The sequence below is a fragment of the Oncorhynchus gorbuscha genome, linkage group LG23 (assembly GCF_021184085.1).
Source record: "Oncorhynchus gorbuscha isolate QuinsamMale2020 ecotype Even-year linkage group LG23, OgorEven_v1.0, whole genome shotgun sequence".
In the NCBI taxonomy this organism is placed as follows: domain Eukaryota; kingdom Metazoa; phylum Chordata; class Actinopteri; order Salmoniformes; family Salmonidae; genus Oncorhynchus; species Oncorhynchus gorbuscha.
Genome location: NC_060195.1, coordinates 9,364,895 through 9,390,884, shown reverse-complemented (window position 1 = coordinate 9,390,884; position 25,990 = coordinate 9,364,895). Strand labels below are relative to the sequence as shown.

At 42.9% G+C, this 25,990-nt stretch overlaps 2 protein-coding genes across 4 annotated transcripts in view; one reads left to right on the top strand and one right to left on the bottom strand.

Moving 5' to 3' along the window:
- The window catches only part of LOC124010957 (proton-coupled amino acid transporter 1-like), a 62,464-nt gene extending 61,006 nt beyond the window's left edge, over window positions 1-1,458 (bottom strand). The window contains exon 1 of one of the 2 annotated variants that reach the window (XM_046323793.1): window positions 1,035-1,458. In XM_046323793.1, the coding sequence (XP_046179749.1) occupies window positions 1,035-1,181 (147 nt within the window). In that variant the 5' untranslated portion in view covers window positions 1,182-1,458. Of the gene's footprint in view, window positions 1-944 lie in introns of both variants that reach the window. The other variant, XM_046323794.1, reaches the window with a different exon arrangement.
- A 246-nt stretch (window positions 1,459-1,704) lies between these two features.
- On the top strand, window positions 1,705-4,470 carry LOC124010958 (copper transport protein ATOX1-like). Of its 2 annotated transcripts, XM_046323796.1 has the most exons (4): window positions 1,705-1,851; window positions 3,152-3,224; window positions 3,697-3,855; window positions 3,984-4,470. In XM_046323796.1, exons 1-3 carry the CDS (start codon window positions 1,843-1,845, stop codon window positions 3,822-3,824), a joined length of 210 nt encoding a protein of 69 aa, XP_046179752.1. In that variant the 5' UTR covers window positions 1,705-1,842; the 3' UTR covers window positions 3,825-3,855; window positions 3,984-4,470. The 2 variants fall into 2 exon arrangements, with proteins under 2 accessions (XP_046179752.1, XP_046179751.1); XM_046323795.1 differs by having other exon boundaries at window positions 1,707-1,851; window positions 3,697-4,470.
- The last annotated feature ends 21,520 nt before the right edge of the window (window positions 4,471-25,990 follow it).

The following is a 25,990-nucleotide window of genomic DNA, read 5'->3' as shown; positions in this document are numbered from 1 at the left end:
CTGTACCTCGACACAATCCTATCTCTGAGCTCTACAGACAATTCCTTCGACTTCATGGCTTGGTTTTTGCTCTGACGTGCACTGTCAACTGTGGGACCTTATATAGACAGGTATGTGCCTTTCCAAATCATGCCTAATCAATTGAATTTAGCACAGGTGCCACTCCAATCAAGTTATAGAAACGTCTCAAGGAGGATCAATGGAAAGAGGATGCACCTAAACTTTAAAATTAAATGAATTTGTAAACATTTCTAAAGACCTGTTTTTGCTTTGTCATTATGGGGTATTGTGATGTCATTATGGGGTATTGTGATGTCATTATGGGGTATTGTGATGTCATTATGGGGTATCGTGATGTCATTATGGGGTATCGTGTGTAGATTGATGAGGGGGAATAAACGTAACAAAATGTGGGGAAAAAGTCAAGTGGTCTGAATACTTTCCGAATGCACTGTATCTGGACATAATAAGGATACATTAATCAATTAACAGAATTACCAACTAAAGGGCTTTGGCACAGTAGCTGTCAGTTAGCCACTGTAGCTACTTACCCACAACTATCCACTTATTTTACTAGCAGACAACAACAAAAAGCTATTGGTATGACGTTAACTAGGTACTGCACTTGATATCAGCAAGGCCATAGTTATTCTGCAATTACTGCGTCCAAAATACCACAGTCGACTGCAGGTAGTACTTTTTTACTGCGGTTTCAAAACTGTAATATTGTTTTGAATGGTCTCAAAGCCAATTATCAGAAACAGTTCTGTTGGGGTTGTATTCGTTAGCCAAACTAGCCTATATATCAAGTTACAACATCATTGTTTGATCACATATTACAGCTACACCACCTCCAGCTGGATACTGTTAAGTTGACAACACATTGTTTTGCATGCTCCAATCCTGGCTAATTAGCGAGTCATGATTATTGTATGTTAATTCACCTGTAAAAGCTGTGATTCCTGGCTCGGTAGTATTTACATCAAAGAGGTTCGCTAGAGGGGCATGTCTTGGGAAAGCAGTATTTTTCCTACCGTCGATATTGTACTGGTTGTGAGAGGAAGAGGCGATATCTGGTTCCATACAAGTGAACAGCTCGAGCTACCTATCTGGAGACCCCTTCTGAAACCCAGGGGGGTTGTCACATGACCTGGAAGATGCCGCATATCAGCTGATTGCATTTTGGGTGCTTGGTTTTATAGCTGGCTTGTTAGCAAACTAACTTTCCATCCAAATTAAATCAATTATCGTTAGTGTGAAATCATAAAGGTTGTCTGGTATAAAACATCACACCAAACATTGAATTGGTCAAGTTGCAACAAGCGTGGGCCCTGCGTATTGTCCCATGGAGCAAACTGGGCTAGTTCTTATCAGAAAATGCGCACCATAATCTATCGTTATTGTGATATGTCACTTTTTCGTGGTCTCTCATATTTGGTTCATTTGAAGCAGTTTTGTTAAATGTTTTTTTTTCCAACATGTTTCAAACTTCCGTATTCCGGTGTGACGTTTTAAGGGCTCTGGAAAAGTTTACCTGCAGCAATATTTTTATGAGAGAGAAAAAAAACTACTTCTTCCAAAATAATGTAATTTGAAAGTGTTCTGCAAAATAATTATATCTGATATTAGTCAGTATAATTGTGCACTCGTCCCACCAACTTTCTACAAGTGAATATTGAGTCAAATATGCAGTTACTTTCACCAATATCTAGCAAAATGTCGATGGTCCCTAACTTTGATGTACTTTAGCTAGCAAGCAAGGAAGCAACATATTCAGCAGCTAGTTAGTCGTGCAAGCTTTGAAAGAGGAGAAAGTCCATTGATATTACGCTCTACCTCAACATGACGACCGTGAGTTATTGAATAAATTCGCACATTGTTACATAGTGCTGAGATTGGATTGCAGCGCTTTATACATATCTAGTTAGTCTGATTAATCATGCTGTAATGCACAATTTTTAATTGGTGTAACGTTACTGCCTAATGCCTGCACAATCGTGCAATTGTTCCTTACAAGCCAGACTGTTTAATACAACTTATATTTAAACGTACTCTACCGATTGTCTGTGCGGCTTGTCCTTGAGACAAAATATCCGCAGGCAAGTATAGTTTACCCGAATCGGTATCTGGGCGTTTGGGCCGAAATGGTCCGATTTTAAACTCTCATTCACCAGCTTATGCGTTTTGTCAAAATACGTTCGTTGATCACCAAATATGGAGTTTCGCTGAGCAACTATCTTAATTTTCCCCTTTTTAAAATGGCCGGTATTTACTTCGAAAAAGGGTCTAAATAAAAATGTACAAGCAACTGAAAAAAAAATAGCCTATTTGGAACCTCTAATGTGTTGAGCTGTTGCAGATTTCCGACCTCTGCGTGGCAGTAATGAGTGACTGGAGGTGCCGAAAAGGATTTGGTTTTCTGTTGCTTGTACGTGTTTTTTGTGTTTTTTTTCCCCCCTATGTTTCCTAGAATTATAAAAGTCGTATGAACTCCATATTTGGTGATCAACGAAAGGTATTTTGACATTTTATAATGCTTTCAGAGCTGGTAAATGTTAGTTTTGTATCTGTGCTTTCTGAGTATTAGAGAGGTCTAATACTTAGATCAGATAAACGACTTTCCTATGAAAGTATTGTTTTTTTATTTTTGAATCCGGTTAAAATAAAAGTTAACACAACACAAATGGTCTCCAACCTCCCCTGATACAGAAAAACATGGTGTTTCATTGTCATGGCATGCCGGGTTCAAACGTTTTTGAGAGAACCGAATATCCAATACAACAACAAACACAAAAATATCGGTGCTGACCCGAATATATACCTAGCTGTTTTCTAAGAAGTCAGGGAAACAATACTTTCCTGTGAATAATTTGTCTTAAATTCCAAGCAACTGAAGAACAAAATAAACCACACAGACAACCGGTGTATAGTACATTTTAAATGTCATTTTATTCCACATTCTGGCTTGTAAGAATCATTTGACACGATTTTGCAGTGATTCGTTTCAGGCTGCATATACCAATGCATTGTGTATTACAGTCTGATTTAATCAGACTAATAGCTGAGCTAGTCGTTGCTTGCTAACTGGTTAGCTGTCCCATACTAACATGAGAATGAGGCATAACTCCCAGACTGTGAATTATTCCCACAGAAGCAGGAATTCTTTGTGGACATGACATGTGAGGGATGCTCTGGTGCAGTTACCCGAGTCCTCAATAAACTGGGTGAGTAGCTAAATGTCACCCGAGTCCTCAATAAACTGGGTGAGTAGCTAAATGTCACCCGAGTCCTCAATAAACTGGCTAAATGTGAGTCCTCAATAAACTGGGTGAGTAGCTAAATGTCACCCGAGTCCTCAATAAACTGGGTGAGTAGCTAAATGTCACCCGAGTCCTCAATAAACTGGGTGAGTAGCTAAATGTCACCCGAGTCCTCAATAAACTGGGTGAGTAGCTAAATGTCACCCGAGTCCTCAATAAACTGGGTGAGTGTCTCTAATAGCTAAATGTCACAGCAAATCCAGAATTCTGGAATATTTGGAGGAGGTTGTTAAACAGCACTCACATCCACACACACTTTGTTGAGAATCGTGTACTTTGGTTTTTGCTCAATTCAGCAAATATAGATTACTTGTCATATTCACTGGCTCGTTGAAATTGTTTTATTTTCTCTTTCTGTCTTATTTGTTGGCGTAAGGTGGTGTCCAATTTGAGATCGACCTCCCCAACAAGAAGGTTTTCATTGAGTCTGACAAGGACACGGATGTGCTTCTGGAAACACTTAAGAAGACTGGAAAGGCGGCTAACTACATCGGCCCCAAGTGAAGAATCCTCCTCTTTCCTCTTTATAGAACAGGTGAACTCTCACGGTCTAAATATATATTAAGTGACAATCAATTCAATATGGACAACTTCCCCCTCCTCCGTCCCAACATGTCGTTTCTCTTCTCATCATTTGCAACCTGTTTTGTTTGTGTGTGTTAGCTGTTGGGTTGGTGATTATCTGAAGGATGACTATGAGAAGAAAGAAGCCTCTGACTGCAGAACAGTCTTGCTGTTATGTCTTCATGGATAACTGTAATGAGTTCACGCTGCCAAGCTGTCCACTTTTGTTATTTAAACACTATTATTTATGCATCCCAAATGGCACCCTATGGACCCCAGTCCAAAGTAAGGGACTATTATACGGAATAGAGTACTGTTTGGGACGCATCCACTATGAAAATCCAGTACGATTGCTGACAAAATTAAATAGATCATGTACTTCTATGGGTTAATGTTAGGCCTACTGCAGGTAAATTAGATTATGTGAAATTGAAGTCAGTTTTGTCTTAATGAAGCAGCTATTGTAATTCACGTTGATTTGGACAGTTTGGGGGGGAAAAGGGCAAATCATCCCGTATTAAGTTTTCCTTTCATCTCTGAATATTGTTCATGTTCACCCATATGTCGAAATAAAAAGTTGATTCTAGTCACCTGTTCTCTTATTTGTAATACAAAGGACAGCCTCCCACAGAAGGTTTGACTAAAAATCTGTTTGTTATCCCAACTAGATACTGCGCAAATGCAAAAGGGGCCAGCATACAAGTTTTAGAACTTCCTATATTGTGCGAACGTTATTTTAGTTTTGCGTTCCCGAGTGGAGCAGCTGTCTTAAGTCATTGCATCTCAGTGAAAGAGGCGACACTACAGTCCCTGGTTCAATTCCAGCCTGTATCACATCTGGCTGTGCTTGTGAGTCCCATAGGGTGGTGCACAATTGACCCCAGCGTCGTCCGGGTTTGGCCGGAGTCGGCCGTCATTGTAAATAAGAATTTGTTCTTAACTGACTTGCTTGGTGAAATACATTTTTTAATTTTTTTTTTAAAGTCTTGTCAGATTCTGATGTGACGCGTTGTGCCACTGGGTGGCAGTATTAGTTCTTGGTTTAATTTGACCTGAGGAGCAGTCCCTGTCAGCAATTCCATGGAATTAGACTTCGGTGTCTTGCACAATGACGTGTACGTTTTTACCATGCAAATGCAAACATCAACCGTTTTCATCAAAGATAAATGATTGATCTGTAATGCAGTGATGAATCCTTTAGCGTTCACATCAGCTACTTGAGACATTTTCATAGCCTACCTGAGAGAATATTGAGGCATTGTGTGGCAATGGCTCTCCTACCTCTGAGATCTGGTCTGATAGTGAAGAGAGCACAGAAGGAGAGAGACCACTGGAGCCAGAGATGAAGATAAAAGACAAACTATGTACCTGATAATGAATCGAATACAGTAGGTACTCTCATTCATGCCATCGACTTAGCCTATGTTGTCATTTGTACACACAGTAGTAGGCAGTCAGTCAGCCATTACAGGGACATTCGTTGGGTTATTTAGAGAGAAACATCCACCATTTAAATAAATAAAAAAGACTAGGACTGAAGTTGTAATTGTGGTTATAATACTTTAATTTAAGCTCTATACTTTTAATTGTAGTGCTACATTGAACTGTTCTCTTGGATGAAACGGGTGTGTACGTCAACGTAGTAAAGTTGAATGAATAGCCCACATTCATGACATCTTGTGAGTGGGACAATGCTGCCTGATGTAACAAAGCTTTCGGTTTGATGACAGCGCGTCACACTACTGCCAACACACTAATTTCAGACACAGTGGCCCAATTGTGCTGTACAGTAGTTTGGAATAGCACTGAATGCATCCCAAATGGCACCCTCTTCCCCATATGACATAGTGCCCTATGGGCCCTGGTCAAAAGTAGTGGGAACATAAAGGGATATAATAATGAATAATATAAAAGGAATATGGTGGTTTGGGACTTAGCCGCCCTCTCTCCACAAAAGGAAAATGGTGGTTTGGGACTTAGCCGCCCTCTCTCCACAAAAAGGAATATGGTGGTTTGGGACTTAGCCACCCTCTCTCCACAAAAAGGAATATGGTGGTTTGGGACTTAGCCGCCCTCTCTCCACAAAAAAGGAATATGGTGGTTTGGGACTTAGCCGCCCTCTCTCCACAAAAGGAAAATGGTGGTTTGGGACTTAGCCGCCCTCTCTCCACAAAAGGAATATGGTGGTTTGGGACTTAGCCACCCTCTCTCCACAAAAGGAGGATGGTGGTTTGGGACTTAGCCGCCCTCTCTCCACACAAGGAATATGGTGGTTTGGGACTTAGCCACCCTCTCTCCACAAAAGGAAGATGGTTAGCAGTAACTCTGCTCACCCGTCCATACTGGAAACATGGGGCAACTGGAGAAGCTGTTACAGACGACGAACAGGCCCTCGCTGGTCCCCTCCGGTTGGACCAGCCACCATGGGGGCACATTGTGTACAGCCTAAACTCCACAGCCACCATGGCTGTCATCACTGTTACTGGGTTCCTCATGCCACTCGGTTTGTGTCTTTCTCTGCTCTTCAGATGTTCTTGAAAATGACCGCTTTCAAGCAGCTTAATACATTTTGGGGGGGGGGGACAGATTGGAAAGAGCCTTTTAGTTTCTAAGTTATAGCCTATATACAGTATCTGATTAAATGGTTTTGTGTTCTGGCTTATTTGGCTCATAACTGGTTGTGTCCAATGTAGAATGTATGCACACATGACTGTAAGTCGCTTTGGATAAAAGCGTCTGCTAAATGGCATATATTATTTATATTATCTTCGTGTTCCTGCTTTCAGAATGTGATGTATTTTCTGTTCTATCAATGATATCATGTGTGTTCTGTTCTATCAATGATATCATGTGTGTTCTGTTCTATCAATGATATCATGTTCTGTTCTATCAATGATATCATGTGTGTTCTGTTCTATCAGTGATATCATGTGTATTCTGTTCTATCAATGATATCATGTGTTCTGTTCTATCAATGATATCATGTGTGTTCTGTTCTATCAATGATATCATGTGTTCTGTTCTATTAATGATATCATGTGTGTTCTATCCTATCAGTGATATCATGTGTATTCTATCCTATCAGTGATATCATGTGTGTTCTGTTCTATCAGTGATATCATGTGTGTTCTGTTCTATCAGTGATATCATGTGTATTCTGTTCTATCAGTGATATCATGTGTGTTCTGTTCTATCAGTGATATCATGTGTGTTCTATCCTATCAGTGATATCATGTGTGTTCTGTTCTATCAGTGATATCATGTGTATTCTATCCTATCAGTGATATCATGTGTGTTCTGTTCTATCAGTGATATCATGTGTATTCTGTTCTATCAGTGATATCATGTGTGTTCTGTTCTATCAGTGATATCATGTGTATTCTGTTCTATCAGTGATATCATGTGTGTTCTGTTCTATCAGTGATATCATGTTCTATCCTATCAGTGATATCTGTTCTATCCTATCAGTGATATCATATCAGTGATATCATGTGTATTCTGTTCTATCAGTGATATCATGTGTATTCTGTTCTATCAGTGATATCATGTGTATTCTGTTCTATCAGTGATATCATGTGTATTCTGTTCTATCAGTGATATCATGTGTATTCTGTTCTATCAGTGATATCATGTGTATTCTGTTCTATCAGTGATATCATGTGTATTCTGTTCTATCAGTGATATCATGTGTGTTCTGTTCTATCAGTGATATCATGTGTATTCTGTTCTATCAGTGATATCATGTGTGTTCTGTTCTATCAGTGATATCATGTGTATTCTGTTCTATCAGTGATATCATGTGTATTCTGTTCTATCAGTGATATCATGTGTATTCTGTTCTATCAGTGATATCATGTGTATTCTGTTCTATCAGTGATATCATGTGTGTTCTGTTCTATCAGTGATATCATGTGTGTTCTGTTCTATCAGTGATATCATGTGTGTTCTGTTCTATCAGTGATATCATGTGTGTTCTGTTCTATCAGTGATATCATGTGTATTCTGTTCTATCAGTGATACCATGTGTATTCACAAATGATACTGGCTTACCTAGACAGTCAAACTTGTGGACACCCCTTCAAATGATTGGATTTGGCTATTTCAGCCACACCCGTTGCTGACAGGTGTATAAAATTGAGTATTACACAGCCATGCAATCTCCATAGACAAACATTGGCAGTAAAATGGCCTTACTGAAGGGCTCATGGTCATTGGATGCCAACTTTCCAACAACTCAGTTCCTCAAATTTCTGTCCTTCTAGAGCTGCCCCGGTGAAATGTACGTGCTGTTAACAACGGCTCAGCCACGAAGTGGTAGTCCACACAAACTCACAGAACGGGACCGCCGATTGCAGAAGCACGTAGCACTTGAAAATCGTCTGTCCTCAGTTGTAACACTCACTACCGAGTTCCAAACTGCCTCTGGAAGCAGCGTCAGCACAATGACTGTGGTCGAGCAGCTGCACACAAACCTAAGATCACCATAAGCAATGCCAAGCGTCGGCTGGAGTGGTGTAAAGCTCGCCGCCATTGTTCTCTAGAGCAGTGGAAAACGTGTTTTCTGGAGTGATGAATCACGCTTCGCCATCTGGCAGTCCAACGGACGAAAGAATGCTACCTGCCCCAGTGCATATAGTGCCAACTGTAAAGTTTGGTGGAGGAGGAATAATAATGGCCAGAACAGATCCCTGACTTCAACTCCATCAAATATATTTGGGAAGATTTGGAATTCAGACTGTGAGCCAGGAGGCCTAATCACCCAACATCAGTGACCTCACTAATGGTCTTGTGGCTGAATGAAAGCAAGTCACTGCAAGTCACCGCAGCAATGTTCCAACATCTAGTGGAAAGCCTTCCCTGAAGAGTGGAGGCTGTTCCTAAAGAAAATCAAATCCAAACCTGGCCAAAAGAGCACTTTTCCTTGGCTAAATGGAGAAATCTGGAAATTGATGTGAAAGAACGAGATTATGCTCTAAAAACAGCCTTAAAATCCAAAATAGAGCATGGCAGATGTAGGTTTACCATGTTGAGATATAAGGTGATGAAAGGAATCAGACAGGCCAAGGCAAATGTTTTTATTAACATAATTGGTGAAGCAAAGGGAAATTCTAAACTGATCTGGGAGAATCTAAAAAAGTTAACAGGGAAAGACCATAGTAACACTGTAAAAAGACTAGAAATCATGGTGAATAACAATCTAACACAGGATGCAGTCGAAATAGCAACAGCCTTCAATTCCTACTTTATTGACTCTGTCAGGGTACTAACATACCTCCCCTCCACTGATTTCTTGGGCTCAGTGCTAGTAAATGACACTCAACCTGTCTTCATCATAAGGGAGGTTTCTGAGTCAACGGTGAACAAGGTGATTAGCTCACTAAAGAACTCTAAAGCAAAATATGTGTTTGGGCTGGACTCTACCTTTCTTAAAAACTACAAAGAGTCAGTCATTGGCCCCATTACTAAGGTCACCAACACATCTATTGGTCTCGGGGTGTTTCCAAGGGTATGGAAGTCGGCCATAATAACGGCCATCTTTAAATCAGGCGACCCTGCTGACGTGAGTAACGACAGGCCCATTAGTATACTGTGGTGTCAAAGGTTGTTGAAAAGTGCGTAGCAGAACAACTGATTGCCCACCTCAAAAACAGCCCCTTCACATTACACTCCATGCAGTTTGGCTTCAGAGCGAAACACTCCACAGAAATGGCCAACTGCTTTATTCTGGAAAATGTGAAGTCCAAGATGGACAAAGGGGGCGTTGTTGGGGCTGTGTTTCTGGACCTAAGGAAGGCTTTTGATACTGTTAACCATGAGATTCTCATCACAAAATTGTCCAAGTTCAACTTTTCCCCCGATGCCTTGAAATGGATGAAATCATACCTTGAAGGCAGAACTCAGTGTGTCAGAGTGAGCAATGAGCTGTCGCCCACTCTTAGCTATGATGTGGGCGTGCCCCAAGGGTCAATACTGGGGCCCCTCCTGTTCAGCCTGTACATTAATGATCTGCCTTCTGTCTGTACTGGGTCTGAAGTTCAAATGTATGCAGATGATACAGTGATATATGTGCATGCAAAGATATATTTTAGAGAGGAAATCCTAGGAAGGTAGAGGAAATCCACTGTGAACCAGGGCAACCCTCCTCTCACTACCTCGTCTTCCTCTTTCCTGAGTTGACCAGCGAGGCCGTCCTCCTGCGGGGAGGGAAATGCTCCTGTTAGATCCTGTGGTCCCTGCCAAAGGAAACAGAATTCAGATAAATGTGCATATTGAGTGCTGAGAGTAAATATGCAACAGTGGACATACAGACATGGTTAGACTTGCTGAAATGTTATTTCCTTTCTGCACTGCCCACATCATTAGATTAAACTACATGTTGAAGGAAATTATTAAAATAAATGTTTGGTGTCTAATCTCTGATTTCACACAGCCAAACAACGGACCCGGATGGATATTAAAGCCACAATCTGTAATTAGGTCATCAGCCAAGCAATAGCCTTGCCTCTGTAAATACCATTTCATAGTATGATTGAAGGTGCACAAAATGGAGGGTAGCTGAAGGCTGGGACAAAAGAACAAACACAAGATGACTTGTGTAAAATATACTGTCTGTGAAATGAATGCAGTATTTATAAACTGGAAGTAGAGGCCTAAGTGTTGTTGTCCATTAGTTTACTCCAATAAGGGGAGGGGTGGTATGGTTAGGGGAAAATAATGACGAAGGAACATATATTTAAAAAAATATATATAGATATATATATATATATTAATAATACATATCTTTACAAAAAAATATAGATATGGGGGATTGTAAATGATGCAGACAATTACATTGATAGAAGCCACAATCTATCTGTATTATTATAGCTGATCTAGCCCCTACATTTATTTTATGTAAATTACTTTATTTTCTTTGTCCAATGTATTTGTCAAAACATAAATCCAGTCCCAGCTGCTGATGGATTCTGTGAGGCCTGTCTTTTTAAACAACATAAATACAGTCCCAGCTGCTGATGGATTCTGTGAGGCCTGTCTTTTTAAACAACATAAATCCAGTCCCAGCTGCTGATGGATTCTGTGAGGACTGTCTTTTTAAACAAATATCAAGAATCATGCCGAATCTTGTGTGGAGCTTCGGCAATGTTGGACATCAAAACAGCTCAGGCTTGTTTTGGCGTGCTCACAGCAGTGATTTTCTTTGCATTCCGAAGTTGAATGTCTCCTCTGGGCAGTACTGATAGTACTGCTGATAACATGGAGCAGGGAGACTGATCACAGATCAGATTGGAGGGGGGGGGGTGACATTTAGAGACACAGAGACATTTAGAGACACAGAGACAGAGACATTAAGAGATAGAGACATTTAGAGACAGAGACATCAAGAGACAGAGACATTTAGAGACAGAGACATCAAGAGACAGAGACATTTAGACACAGAGACATTTAGAGACACAGAGACAGAGACATTTAGAGACAGAGACATTTAGAGACACAGAGACATTTAGAGACAGAGACATAGAGACAGAGACATAGAGACATTTAGAGAGACAGAGACATTTAGAGAGACAGAGACATTTAGAGAGACAGAGACATTTAGAGACAGAGACATTTAGAGATACATTTAGAGACAGACAGAGACATTTAGAGACATTTAGAGACACAGACAGAGACATTTAGAGACAGATACATTTAGAGACACAAAGACAGAGACATTTGGAGACAGACATTTAAAGACACAGATACAGAGACATAAAGACAGACACATTTTTAGAGAGACAGAGACATTTAGAGAGACAGAGACATTTAGAGACAGAGACAGAGATATTTAGAGACACAGAGACATTTAGAGAGACAGAGACATTTAGAGATACATTTAGAGACAGACAGAGACATTTAGAGACACAGACCGAGACATTTAGAGACATAGATACATTTAGAGACACAAAGACAGAGACATTTGGAGACAGACATTTAAAGACACAGATACAGAGACATAAAGACAGACACATTTTTAGAGAGACAGAGACATTTAGAGAGACAGAGACATTTAGAGACAGAGACAGAGATATTTAGAGACAGAGACATTTAGAGAGACAGAGACATTTAGAGACAGAGACATTTAGAGACAGAGATATTTAGAGACAGAGATATTTAGAGACAGAGACATTTAGAGACAGAGACATTTAGAGAGACAGAGACATTTAGAGACAGAGATATTTAGAGACAGAGACATTTAGAGAGACAGAGACATTTAGAGAGACAGAGACATTTAGAGACAGAGATATTTAGAGACAGAGACATTTAGAGAACTACAGACACACAAGACAGACACAGAGAGAGATACTTCTTTCATGCTCATGCAGACACTAACATAACAAACACATAACCCCTATCAGACCTTCAAATAAAAAAAGACTAGTCTCTAGGAAGAACCCAAAACGGAAGATGTGTTTATTTGTGAGACATGAAGCCAACAAAGCCTAACCACATATTCTGAGACTGAAAGACATTAGAGCCTCCTGCGTGGATTTAAGAACACTGCAAGCAGGACTGAAGCCAACTGAATAATGTAGTACAGTTTTGCATGATTTAATCATAAAGAGAGAACATTAACACTCCTTTTAAAGCCACGTGGACACAACTCTTCCATGAAATCGATTCTGCTACCAGGGCTGGTAAAACTCTGGATCATTGTTATTCAAACTTCCGCGACGCATATAAGGCCTTCCCCTGCCCTCCTTTCGGAAAAGCTGACCACAGCTCCACTTTGTTGCTCCCTGCCTAGAGACAGAGACTAAAACAGGAAGCTCCTGCGCTCAGGTCTGTTCAACGCTGGTCCGACCAATCTGATTCCACGCTTCAAGATTGCTTCAATCGCGTGGATTAGGATATGTTCCGCATTGCGTCAAACAACAACATTGATGAATACGCTGATTCGGTGAGCGAGTTTATTAGCAAGTGCATCGGCGATGTCGTACCCACAGAAACTATTAAAACATTCTCAAACCAGAAACCGTGGATTGATGGCAGCATTTGCGAGAAACTCAAAGCGCGAACCACTGCTTTTAACCAGTGCAAGGTGACCGGAAACATGACCGAATACAAACAGTGTAGTTATTCCCTCTGCTCAGCATCAGTATAGAGACAAAGTAGAGTTGCAATTCAACGACTCTGACACAAGAGGTATGTGGCAGGGTCTACAGTCAATCACGGATTACAAAAAGAAAACCAGCCCTGTCACGGACCAGGATGTCTTGCTCCCAGACAGACGAAAGAACTTTTTGCCCGCTTTGAGGACAATACAGTGCCACTGACACGGCCCGCAACCAAAACCTGCAGACTATCCTTCACTGCAGCCAACATGAGTAAAACATTTAAACGTGTTAACCCTCGCAGGGCTGCAGGCCCAGACGGCATCCCCCGTCGCATCCTCAGGGCATGCGCAGACCAGCTGGCTTTTGTGTTTACGGATATATTCAATCAATCCTTATCCCAGTCTGCTGTTCCCACATGCTTCAAGAGGGCCACCATTGTTCCTGTTCCCAAGAAAGCTAAGGTAACTGAGCTAAACGACTCCCGCTCCGTAGCACTCACCTCCGTCATCATGAAGTGCTTTGAGAGACTAGTCAAGGACCATATCACCTCCACCCTGCCTGACACCCTAGACCCACTCCAATTTGCTTACCGCTCCAATAGGTCCACAGACGACGCAATCGCAAATACACTGCACACTGCCCACTGCCCTAACCCATCTGGACAAGAGGAATACCTATGTGAGAATGCTGTTCATCGACTACAGCTCAGCATTTAACACCATAGTACCTCCAAACTCGTCATCAAGCTCGAGACCCTGGGTCTCGACCCCGCCCTGTGCGGACTGACGGGCCGCCCCCAGGTGGTGAGGGTAGGAAACAACATCTCCACCCCACTGATCCTCAACACTGGGGCCCCACAAGGGTGCGTTCTGAGCCCTCTCCTGTACTCCCTGTTCATCCATGACTACATGGCCATTCACACCTCCAACTCAATCATCAAGTTTGCAGACGACACCACAGTGGTAGGCTTGATGTGGTGTCAGGAAAATAACATCACACTCAACGTCAACAAAACAAAGGAGATGATCGTGGACTTCAGGAAACAGCAGAGGGAGCACCCCCCTATCCACATCGACGGGACAGTAGTGGAGAGGGTAGTAAGTTTTAAGTTCCTCGGCGTACACATCACGCACAAACTGAATTGGTCCACCCATACATACAGCATGGTGAAGAAGGCGCAGCAGCGCCTCTTCAAACTCAGGAGGCTGAAGAAATTTGGCTTGTCACCTAAGACCCTCAAACTTTTACAGATACACAATCGAGAGCATCCTGTCGGGCTGTATCACCGCCTGGTACAGCAACTGCTCCTCCCACAACCGTAAGGCTCTTCAGACGGTAGTGAGGTCTGCACAACGCATCACCCGGGGCAAACTACCTGCCCTCCAGGACACCTACACCCCCGATGTCACAGGAAGGCCACAAATATCATCAAGGACAACAACCACTCGAGCTACTGCGTGTTCACCCCGCTATCATCCAGAAGGCGAGGTCAGTACGGGTGCATCAAATCAGGGACCGAGAGACTGAAAAACAGCTTCTATCTCAAGGCCATCAGACTGTTAAACAGCCACCACTAACATTGAGTGGCTGCTGCCAACACCTTGACTCAACTCCAGCCACTTTAATAATGGAAAAATGGATGTAAAAAATGTATCACAAGCCCCTTTAAACAATGCCACTTTATATAATGTTTACATAACCTACATTACTCATCTCATATGTATATACTGTACTCTATACCATTTACTGCATCTTGCCTATGTTCTGTTTTTTAAATACATATTCTTCATTCCTTTACACTTGTGTGTGTATAAGGTAGTTGTTGTGAAATTGTTAGGTTAGATTACTCGTTGGTTATTACTGCATTGTCGGAACTAGAAGCACAAACATTTCGCTACACCCGCATTAACATCTGCTAACAATGTGTATGTGACAAATAAAATGTATTTGAAATTACTTCAACTGTCTAGCATTAAAGCAGGGCAGGCCCAAAGCCGAACTAGGCTGTGTGACATCAGAGCAGGGCAGGCCCAAAGCCGAACTAGGCTGTGTGACATCAGAGCAGGGCAGGCCCAAAGCCGAACTAGGCTGTGTGACATCAGATCAGGGCAGGCCCAAAGCCGAACTAGGCTGTGTGACATCAGATCAGGGCAGGCCCAAAGCCGAACTAGGCTGTGTGACATCAGAGCAGGGCAGGCCCAAAGCCGAACTAGGCTGTGTGACATCAGATCAGGGCGGGCCCAAAGCCGAACTAGGCTGTGTGACATCAGATCAGGACAGGCCCAAAGCCGAACTAGGCTGGGTGACATCAGATCAGGGCAGGCCCAAAGCCGAACTAGACTGTGTGACATCAGAGCAGGGCAGGCCCAAAGCCAAACTAGGCTGTGTGACAATAGAACTAGGCTGTGTGACAATAGAACTAGGCTGTGTGACATCAGATCAGGGCAGGCCCAAAGCAGAACTAGGCTGTGTGACATCAGAGCAGGGCAGGCCCAAAGCCGAACTAGGCTGTGTGACAATAGAACTAGGCTGTGTGACATTGGAACTAGGCTGTGTGACAATAGAACTAGGCTGTGTGACATTGGAACTAGGCTGTGTGACATTAGAACTAGACTGTGTGACAATAGAACTAGGCTGTGTGACAATAGAACTAGGCTGTGTGACAATAGAACTAGACTGTGTGACAATAGAACTAGGCTGTGTGACATTGGAACTAGGCTGTGTGACAATAGAACTAGGCTGTGTGACATTGGAACTAGGCTGTGTGACATTAGAACTAGACTGTGTGACAATAGAACTAGGCTGTGTGACAATAGAACTAGGCTGTGTGACAATAGAACTAGGCTGTGTGACATTAGAACTAGGCTGTGTGACAATAGAACTAGGCTTGTGTGACAATAGAACTAGGCTGTGTGACATTAAAGCAGGGCAGGCCCAAAGCCGAACCAGGAGAAACAACTCATTAGGCTCCTGCTTTTTGTAACAGAGAGGAAATATTTAAAGTTTATTGAATGTGCAGGAAGATACAGAAAGGGGCAAGAGGAATCATAGTGTAGACATTACATACAGCAGAGAACATGGACATGAGGACATTACATACAGCAGAGAACATGGACATGAGGACATTACATACAGCAGAGAACATGGACATGAGGACATTACATACAGCAGAGAACATGGACATGAGGACATTACATACAGCAGAGAACATGGACATGAGGACATTACATACAGCAGAGAACATGGACATGAGGACATTACATACAGCAGAGAACATGGACATGAGGACATTACATACAGCAGAGAACATGGACATGAGGACATTACATACAGCAGAGAACATGGACATGAGGACATTACATACAGCCGAGAACATGGACATGAGGACATTACATACAGCAGAGAACATGGACATGAGGACATTACATACAGCAGAGAACATGGACATGAGGACATTACATACAGCAGAGAACATGGACATGAGGACATTACATACAGCAGAGAACATGGACATGAGGACATTACATACAGCAGAGAACATGGACATGAGGACATTACATACAGCAGAGAACATGGACATGAGGACATTACATACAGCAGAGAACATGGACATGAGGACATTACATACAGCAGAGAACATGGACATGAGGACATTACATACAGCAGAGAACATGGACATGAGGACATTACATACAGCAGAGAACATGGACATGAGGACATTACATACAGCCGAGAACATGGACATGAGGACATTACATACAGCAGAGAACATGGACATGAGGACATTACATACAGCAGAGAACATGGACATGAGGACATTACATACAGCAGAGAACATGGACATACAGAGGACATTACAGGACAGCAGAGAACATGGACATGAGGACATTACATACAGCAGAGAACATGGACATGAGGACATTACATACAGCAGAGAACATGGACATGAGGACATTACATACAGCAGAGAACATGGACATGAGGACATTACATACAGCAGAGAACATGGACATGAGGACATTACATACAGCAGAGAACATGGACATGAGGACATTACATACAGCAGAGAACATGGACATGAGGACATTACATACAGCAGAGAACATGGACATGAGGACATTACATACAGCAGAGAACATGGACATGAGGACATTACATACAGCAGAGAACATGGACAGAGAACATGGACATGAGGACATTACATACAGCAGAGAACATGGACATGAGGACATTACATACAGCAGAGAACATGGACATGAGGACATTACATACAGCAGAGAACATGGACATGAGGACATTACATACAGCAGAGAACATGGACATGAGGACATTACATACAGCAGAGAACATGGACATGAGGACATTACATACAGCAGAGAACATGGACATGAGGACATTACATACAGCAGAGAACATGAGGACATTACATACAGCAGAGAACATGGACATGAGGACATTACATACAGCAGAGAACATGGACATGAGGACATTACATACAGCAGAGAACATGGACATGAGGACATTACATACAGCAGAGAACATGGACATGAGGACATTACATACAGCAGAGAACATGGACATGAGGACATTACATACAGCAGAGAACATGGACATGAGGACATTACAGAGAACATGGACATGAGGAACATGGAACATGGACATGGACATTACATACAGCAGAGAACATGGACATGAGGACATTACATTACATACAGCAGAGAACATGGACATGAGGACATTACATACAGCAGAGAACATGGACATGAGGACATTACATACAGCAGAGAACATGGACATGAGGACATTACATACAGCAGAGAACATGGACATGAGGACATTACATACAGCAGAGAACATGGACATGAGGACATTACATACAGCAGAGAACATGGACATGAGGACATTACATACAGCAGAGAACATGGACATGAGGACATTACATACAGCAGAGAACATGGACATGAGGACATTACATACAGCAGAGAACATGGACATGAGGACATTACATACAGCAGAGAACATGGACATGAGGACATTACATACAGCAGAGAACATGGACATGAGGACATTACATACAGCAGAGAACATGGACATGAGGACATTACATACAGCAGAGAACATGGACATACAGCAGAGAACATGGACATACATACAGCAGAGAACATGGACATGAGGACATTACATACAGCAGAGAACATGGACATGAGGACATTACATACAGCAGAGAACATGGACATGAGGACATTACATACAGCAGAGAACATGGACATGAGGACATTACATACAGCAGAGAACATGGACATGAGGACATTACATACAGCAGAGAACATGGACATGAGGACATTACATACAGCAGAGAACATGGACATGAGGACATTACATACAGCAGAGAACATGGACATGAGGACATTACATACAGCAGAGAACATGGACATGAGGACATTACATACAGCAGAGAACATGGACATGAGGACATTACATACAGCAGAGAACATGGACATGAGGACATTACATACAGCAGAGAACATGGACATGAGGACATTACATACAGCAGAGAACATGGACATGAGGACATTACATACAGCAGAGAACATGGACAGAGAACATGAACATGGACATGAGGACATACAGCAGAGAACATGGACATACAGCAGAGAACATGGACATGAGGACATTACATACAGCAGAGAACATGGACATGAGGACATTACATACAGCAGAGAACATGGACATGAGGACATTACATACAGCAGAGAACATGGACATGAGGACATTACATACACAGCAGCAGAGAACATGGACATGAGGACATTACATACAGCAGAGAACATGGACATGAGGACATTACATACAGCAGAGAACATGGACATGAGGACATTACATACAGCAGAGAACATGGACATGAGGACATTACATACAGCAGAGAACATGGACATGAGGACATTACATACAGCAGAGAACATGGACATGAGGACATTACATACAGCAGAGAACATGGACATGAGGACATTACATACAGCAGAGAACATGGACATGAGGACATTACATACAGCAGAGAACATGGACATGAGGACATTACATACAGCAGAGAACATGGACATGAGGACATTACATACAGCAGAGAACATGGACATGAGGACATTACATACAGCAGAGAACATGGACATGAGAACATGGACATGAGGACATTACATACAGCAGAGAACATGGACATGAGGACATTACATACAGCAGAGAACATGGACATGAGGACATTACATACAGCAGAGAACATGGACATGAGGACATTACATACAGCAGAGAACATGGACATGAGGACATTACATACAGCAGAGAACATGGACATGAGGACATTACATACAGCAGAGAACATGGACATGAGGACATTACATACAGCAGAGAACATGGACATGAGGACATTACATACAGCAGAGAACATGGACATGAGGACATTACAGCAGAGAACATGGACAGCAGAGAACATGGACATGAGGACATTACATACAGCAGAGAACATGGACATGAGGACATTACATACAGCAGAGAACATGGACATGAGGACATTACATACAGCAGAGAACATGGACATGAGGACATTACATACAGCAGAGAACATGGACATGAGGACATTACATACAGCAGAGAACATGGACATGAGGACATTACATACAGCAGAGAACATGGACATGAGGACATTACATACAGCAGAGAACATGGACATACAGCAGAGAACATGGACATGAGGACATTACATACAGCAGAGAACATGGACATGAGGACATTACATACAGCAGAGAACATGGACATGAGGACATTACATACAGCAGAGAACATGGACATGAGGACATTACATACAGCAGAGAACATGGACATGAGGACATTACATACAGCAGAGAACATGGACATGAGGACATTACATACAGCAGAGAACATGGACATGAGGACATTACATACAGCAGAGAACATGGACATGAGGACATTACATACAGCAGAGAACATGGACATGAGGACATTACATACAGCAGAGAACATGGACATGAGGACATTACATACAGCAGAGAACATGGACATGAGGACATTACATACAGCAGAGAACATGGACATGAGGACATTACATACAGCAGAGAACATGGACATGAGGACATTACATACAGCAGAGAACATGGACATGAGGACATTACATACAGCAGAGAACATGGACATGAGGACATTACATACAGCAGAGAACATGGACATGAGGACATTACATACAGCAGAGAACATGGACATGAGGACATACAGCAGAGAACATACAGCAGAGAACATGGACATGAGGACATTACATACAGCAGAGAACATGGACATGAGGACATTACATACAGCAGAGAACATGGACATGAGGACATTACATACAGCAGAGAACATGGACATGAGGACATTACATACAGCAGAGAACATGGACATGAGGACATTACATACAGCAGAGAACATGGACATGAGGACATTACATACAGCAGAGAACATGGACATGAGGACATTACATACAGCAGAGAACATGGACATGAGGACATTACATACAGCAGAGAACATGGACATGAGGACATTACATACAGCAGAGAACATGGACATGAGGACATTACATACAGCAGAGAACATGGACATGAGGACATTACATACAGGACATTACATACAGCAGAGAACATGGACATGAGGACATTACATACAGCAGAGAACATGGACATGAGGACATTACATACAGCAGAGAACATGGACATGAGGACATTACATACAGCAGAGAACATGGACATGAGGACATTACATACAGCAGAGACAGTTGAAGAGACAGTTGAAGAGACAGTTGAAGAGACAGTTGAAGAGACAGTTGAAGAGACGGTTGAAGAGACAGTTGAAGAGACAGTTGAAGAGACAGTTGAAGAGACAGTTGAAGAGACAGTTGAAGAGACAGTTGAAGAGACAGTTGAAGAGACGGTTGAAGAGACAGTTGAAGAGACAGTTGAAGAGACAGTTGAAGAGACAGTTGAAGAGACGGTTGAAGAGACAGTTGAAGAGACAGTTGAAGAGACAGTTGAAGAGACAGTTGAAGAGACAGTTGAAGAGACAGTTGAAGAGACAGTTGAAGAGACAGTTGCAGAGACAGTTGAAGAGACAGTTGAAGCAAAATGTTACAATGTCATTTCAAATAACTTCTTGATTTCAGTGTGTCTAACATACATTTTCATGTCAAGGAATGCTTTAAAAAAAAAAGTGAATGACTCTGGCAGACAAGTGATTTAAAGAAATCATTCTACGGTAATAATTATACGGTAATAATTTTACAGTAATAATTATACAGTAATGGAGTCAGTGCTATCTGTTATGGGATGAGATCATAAACAATTCAACACTTCACTCATTGTCATTGTCACTAATTAAATGCAAAGGGAAATGGGAGATTAACTGTGGCCATACAGATCCACAGCGTGTCTCTCACACACACACACACTCACAAACACACACACACACACACACACACACACACACACACACACACACACACACACACACACACACACACACACACACACACACACACACACACACACACACACACACACACACACACACACACACACACACACACACACACACACACACACACACACACACACACACACACACACTCTACCATCTAACGATCTCCCTCGGATGTTGCCCACGTCCTCCAGATTGATGATACACTGTCAGAGGGGCATATCACAAACCAGTTTGTTTCAAGGTTGTTCCTCTCTGTCTTGTCAAATTAATTTCCTTCCCACTTGGCGTTGACCCTGAGGTAAGACATAAAAGCTGATTGGTTCAATATCTCAATGCACTGCACTCTCCGTGGCAACAGAACAATAAAAAGACTGCACCCTTTCACAGGTTCATAAAATAAACAGACCGGTTTTATGCTCAAATTTGTACGTTGTAGTGAAAAGTTTCAGCAAAGTAAAAAACAATTCTGTAGAAATTCAAATAATGTACAATGTCCTTTACTCCTCTTTTACGGCCCAGAACACCCTGTTTCATCTCCTCGATTCAGCTGGGCAGGACGTGAGTCAAAGTGTCTGGCCAGACCAGAACACCCTGTTTCATCTCCTCGGTTCAGCTGGGCAGGACGTGAGTCAAAGTGTCTGGCCAGACCAGAACACCCTGTTTCATCTCCTCGGTTCAGCTGGGCAGGACGTGAGTCAAAGTGTCTGGCCAGACCAGAACACCCTGTTTCATCTCCTCGGTTCAGCTGGGCAGGACGTGAGTCAAAGTGTCTGGCCAGACCAGAACACCCTGTTTCATCTCCTCGGTTCAGCTGGGCAGGACGTGAGTCAAAGTGTCTGGCCAGACCAGAACACCCTGTTTCATCTCCTCGGTTCAGCTGGGCAGGACGTGAGTCAAAGTGTCTGGCCAGACCAGAACACCCTGTTTCATCTCCTCGGTTCAGCTGGGCAGGACGTGAGTCAAAGTGTCTGGCCAGACCAGAACACCCTGTTTCATCTCCTCGGTTCAGCTGGGCAGGACGTGAGTCAAAGTGTCTGGCCAGACCAGAACACCCTGTTTCATCTCCTCGGTTCAGCTGGGCAGGACGTGAGTCAAAGTGTCTGGCCAGACCAGAACACCCTGTTTCATCTCCTCGGTTCAGCTGGGCAGGACGTGAGTCAAAGTGTCTGGCCAGACCAGAACACCCTGTTTCATCTCCTCGGTTCAGCTGGGCAGGACGTGAGTCAAAGTGTCTGGCCAGACCAGAACACCCTGTTTCATCTCCTCGGTTCAGCTGGGCAGGACGTGAGTCAAAGTGTCTGGCCAGACCAGAACACCCTGTTTCATCTCCTCGGTTCAGCTGGGCAGGACGTGAGTCAAAGTGTCTGGCCAGACCAGAACACCCTGTTTCATCTCCTCGGTTCAGCTGGGCAGGACGTGAGTCAAAGTGTCTGGCCAGACCAGAACACAGAGCACAGGCTGTGATTCAGTACTCCCATACACCACGTCATCAGAGTTTTAAACAGTGGGCTACGTCTGAATGCATTTCACTACTCAGAGGGACTATTCGGCTGCCATGCAGGCAACTATCCCTCAGTTATAGCCAATTGCAAGGTCTCTTCATCTATTGAGCTGTAGTAAAATATACTGTCACATTTCAAGACTGAAAAATGTCTAGTATTAACCACATTAATGTAGCTAGTGGATCTGTCAGACAGTCTCAAGGGCTGTTCTTCACTGTTCATAGAGGTTAAGTCATCTATGCATCCTAGCTGTTATCCTAAAGTCAGTTAAATGGGAGAATGAAAGAACTGCCAAAAGAGGTCTTCTCTGCATACTGCTAAAATGGCTATTATTCCCTGCATACTGCTAAAAAACCTATTATTCCCTGCATACTGCCAAAATACCTATTCTTACCTGCATACTGCCAAAATACCTATTCTTACCTGCATACTGCCAAAATAGGTATTATTCCCTGCATACTGCTAAAAAAAACTTTTCTTACCTGCATGCTGCCAAAATAGCTATTATTCCCTGCATACTGCCAAAATAGGTATTATTCCCTGCATACTGCCAAAATAGGTATTATTCCCTGCATACTGCCAAAATAGCTATTATTCCCTGCATGCTGCCAAAATAGCTATTATTCCCTGCATACTGCCAAAATAGCTATTATTCCCTGCATGCTGCCAAAATAGCTATTATTCCCTGCATACTGCCAAAATAGCTATTATTCCCTGCATACTGCCAAAGTAGGTATTATTACCTGCATACTGCCAAAGTAGGTATTATTACCTGCATACTGCCAAAATAGGTATTATTCCCTGCATACTGCCAAAATAGCTATTATTCCCTGCATGCTGCCAAAATAGCTATTATTCCCTGCATACTGCCAAAATAGGTATTATTCCCTGCATACTGCCAAAATAGGTATTATTCCCTGCATACTGCCAAAGTAGGTATTATTACCTGCATACTGCCAAAGTAGGTATTATTCCCTGCATACTGCCAAAGTAGGTATTATTACCTGCATACTGCCAAAATAGGTATTATTCCCTGCATACTGCCAAAATAGGTATTATTCCCTGCATACTGCCAAAATAGGTATTATTCCCTGCATACTGCCAAAATAGGTATTATTCCCTGCATACTGCCAAAATAGGTATTATTCCCTGCATACTGCCAAAATAGCTATTATTCCCTGCATACTGCCAAAATAGGTATTATTCCCTGCATACTGCCAAAATAGGTATTATTCCCTGTATACTGCCAAAATACCTATTATTACCTGCATACTGCCAAAATAGAGCCTGGCTAGAGCCACGGAGCATGAACAAAGAAAGCATTAAGGGCGGGAAAACATTGTGCATAACAACATTCGTGCATAGGGCTGCATTAGCCTGCATGGTCATCCTTGTGGGTGTTCACAAAAGCCTTATGGATTATTGACCTTATGTACCACAGAGGGTCAAACAGAGGACACACAAGAACCTATCATTTGCACTTTAACTAAAGAGTAAAACCCTAAACTAACTCCCTAGGCTGTAATTTATTCCAGTCCGTGTTTGTGCTGTTGGAGATGTGTCCCAAATGCCAACTGTTCCCTATGTAGTGTACTACTCTTGACCAGGGCCGTTTAGGGTGTCGTTTTGATCAAAGGTTAGCATAAAGCCTTACATCTATCATATAAAAGGGCCTCTGTCCCTAGCAGTGCAGTAGTCATCGTTTTAAGACTCAGTGTGACTTTATAGAGGAAATGGAGCTGAGGCGTTTAATGTTTGATGCTCCTGGCAGCATTTCATGTTCAGTCGAGTTCCCCAGTGGCACGCACTCATGCTGAAGGATTTAGTTAATATACTTTACTAATTCACTTATGGTGAGGGATTTACATAGTGTCACACCCTGATCTGTTTCACCTGTCTTTGTGATTGTCTCCCATCTTTCCCATTATCCCATGTGTATTTATACTTGGGTTCTCTGTTTGTCTTTTGCCAGTTTTTCTTGTTTGTTCAAGTCAACCAGCGTTTTTGTGTCAGCTCCTACTTTTCTCATCCTCCTGGTTTTTGACCCTTGCCTGTCCTGACCCTGAATCCACCCGCCTGACCACTCTGTCTGACCCTGACCCTGAACCTGACCCCCTGAGCCTGAGCCTGAGCCTTCCTATACCTTTGCCCCTGTTGCTGTAATAAACATTGTTACTTCGACACAGTCTGCATCTGGGTCTTACCTTGATATCTGATGGTATGAACTGACCATGACTGACCCATCAGACCCAGGCCAGCTGTGCAACATCATCTTCACCCAGAGAACCACCATCGGTATGCATAAGGTATTGCTTCGTGGCCTTGTGGAGGGGGTCCAAATATTGGCTGAACTCCAGAACCGGGTGTTGAACAGTTTGGAGCAATTCCACTGGTTATCTGGAGGAAATCCCACAGCTCCTCAGCGATTCAGCTACTAGCTGTTTCATCGGTGACTCCACCTTCTCGGGAGTCCCGCTTACCACCTCCGAAATGCTTGAATGGAGAGCCGAGCACCTGTCGGGCGTTCCTAGCTCAGTGTGCCCTCGTCTTCGAGCTTCAGCCCTCCTCCTTCCCCTCGGATCACTCCAAGATTGCCTACCTCATCACGCTGATGTCTGGGGGGGGGGCTCTCACCTGGTCTACTGCAGTGTGGGAACAACAGCTGGCCATATGCGCTAGTCTGGAGGGGTTCGTGGGAGAAGTGAGGAAGGTTTTTCGATGCCTCGTTTTCCAGGCGAGAGGCCAACGGGAAGCTAATCCAGCTTCGGCAGGCCTCCCGCAGTGTAGATGACAATGCTGTGGATTTCCGATCGTTGGCAGCCGAGAGCGCTTGGAACCAAGAGGCAGTGTTCGATATGTTCCTGCACGGCGTCTCGGATGAGGTCAAGGACGAGCTTGCAACCCAGGAGTTACCTACGGAGCTTGATTTCCTCATCGCTTTGACCATCCGTATCGATGGGAGATTACAGGAACGATGGAGGGTGATGAAATTGGG

Bases quoted from the DNA above. Each gene is read 5' to 3' on its own strand.
- LOC124010958 (XM_046323796.1), top strand. The intron at 3,225-3,696 runs GTGAGTAGCTAA...TGTTGGCGTAAG, and splicing joins CCGAGTCCTCAATAAACTGG to GTGGTGTCCAATTTGAGATC.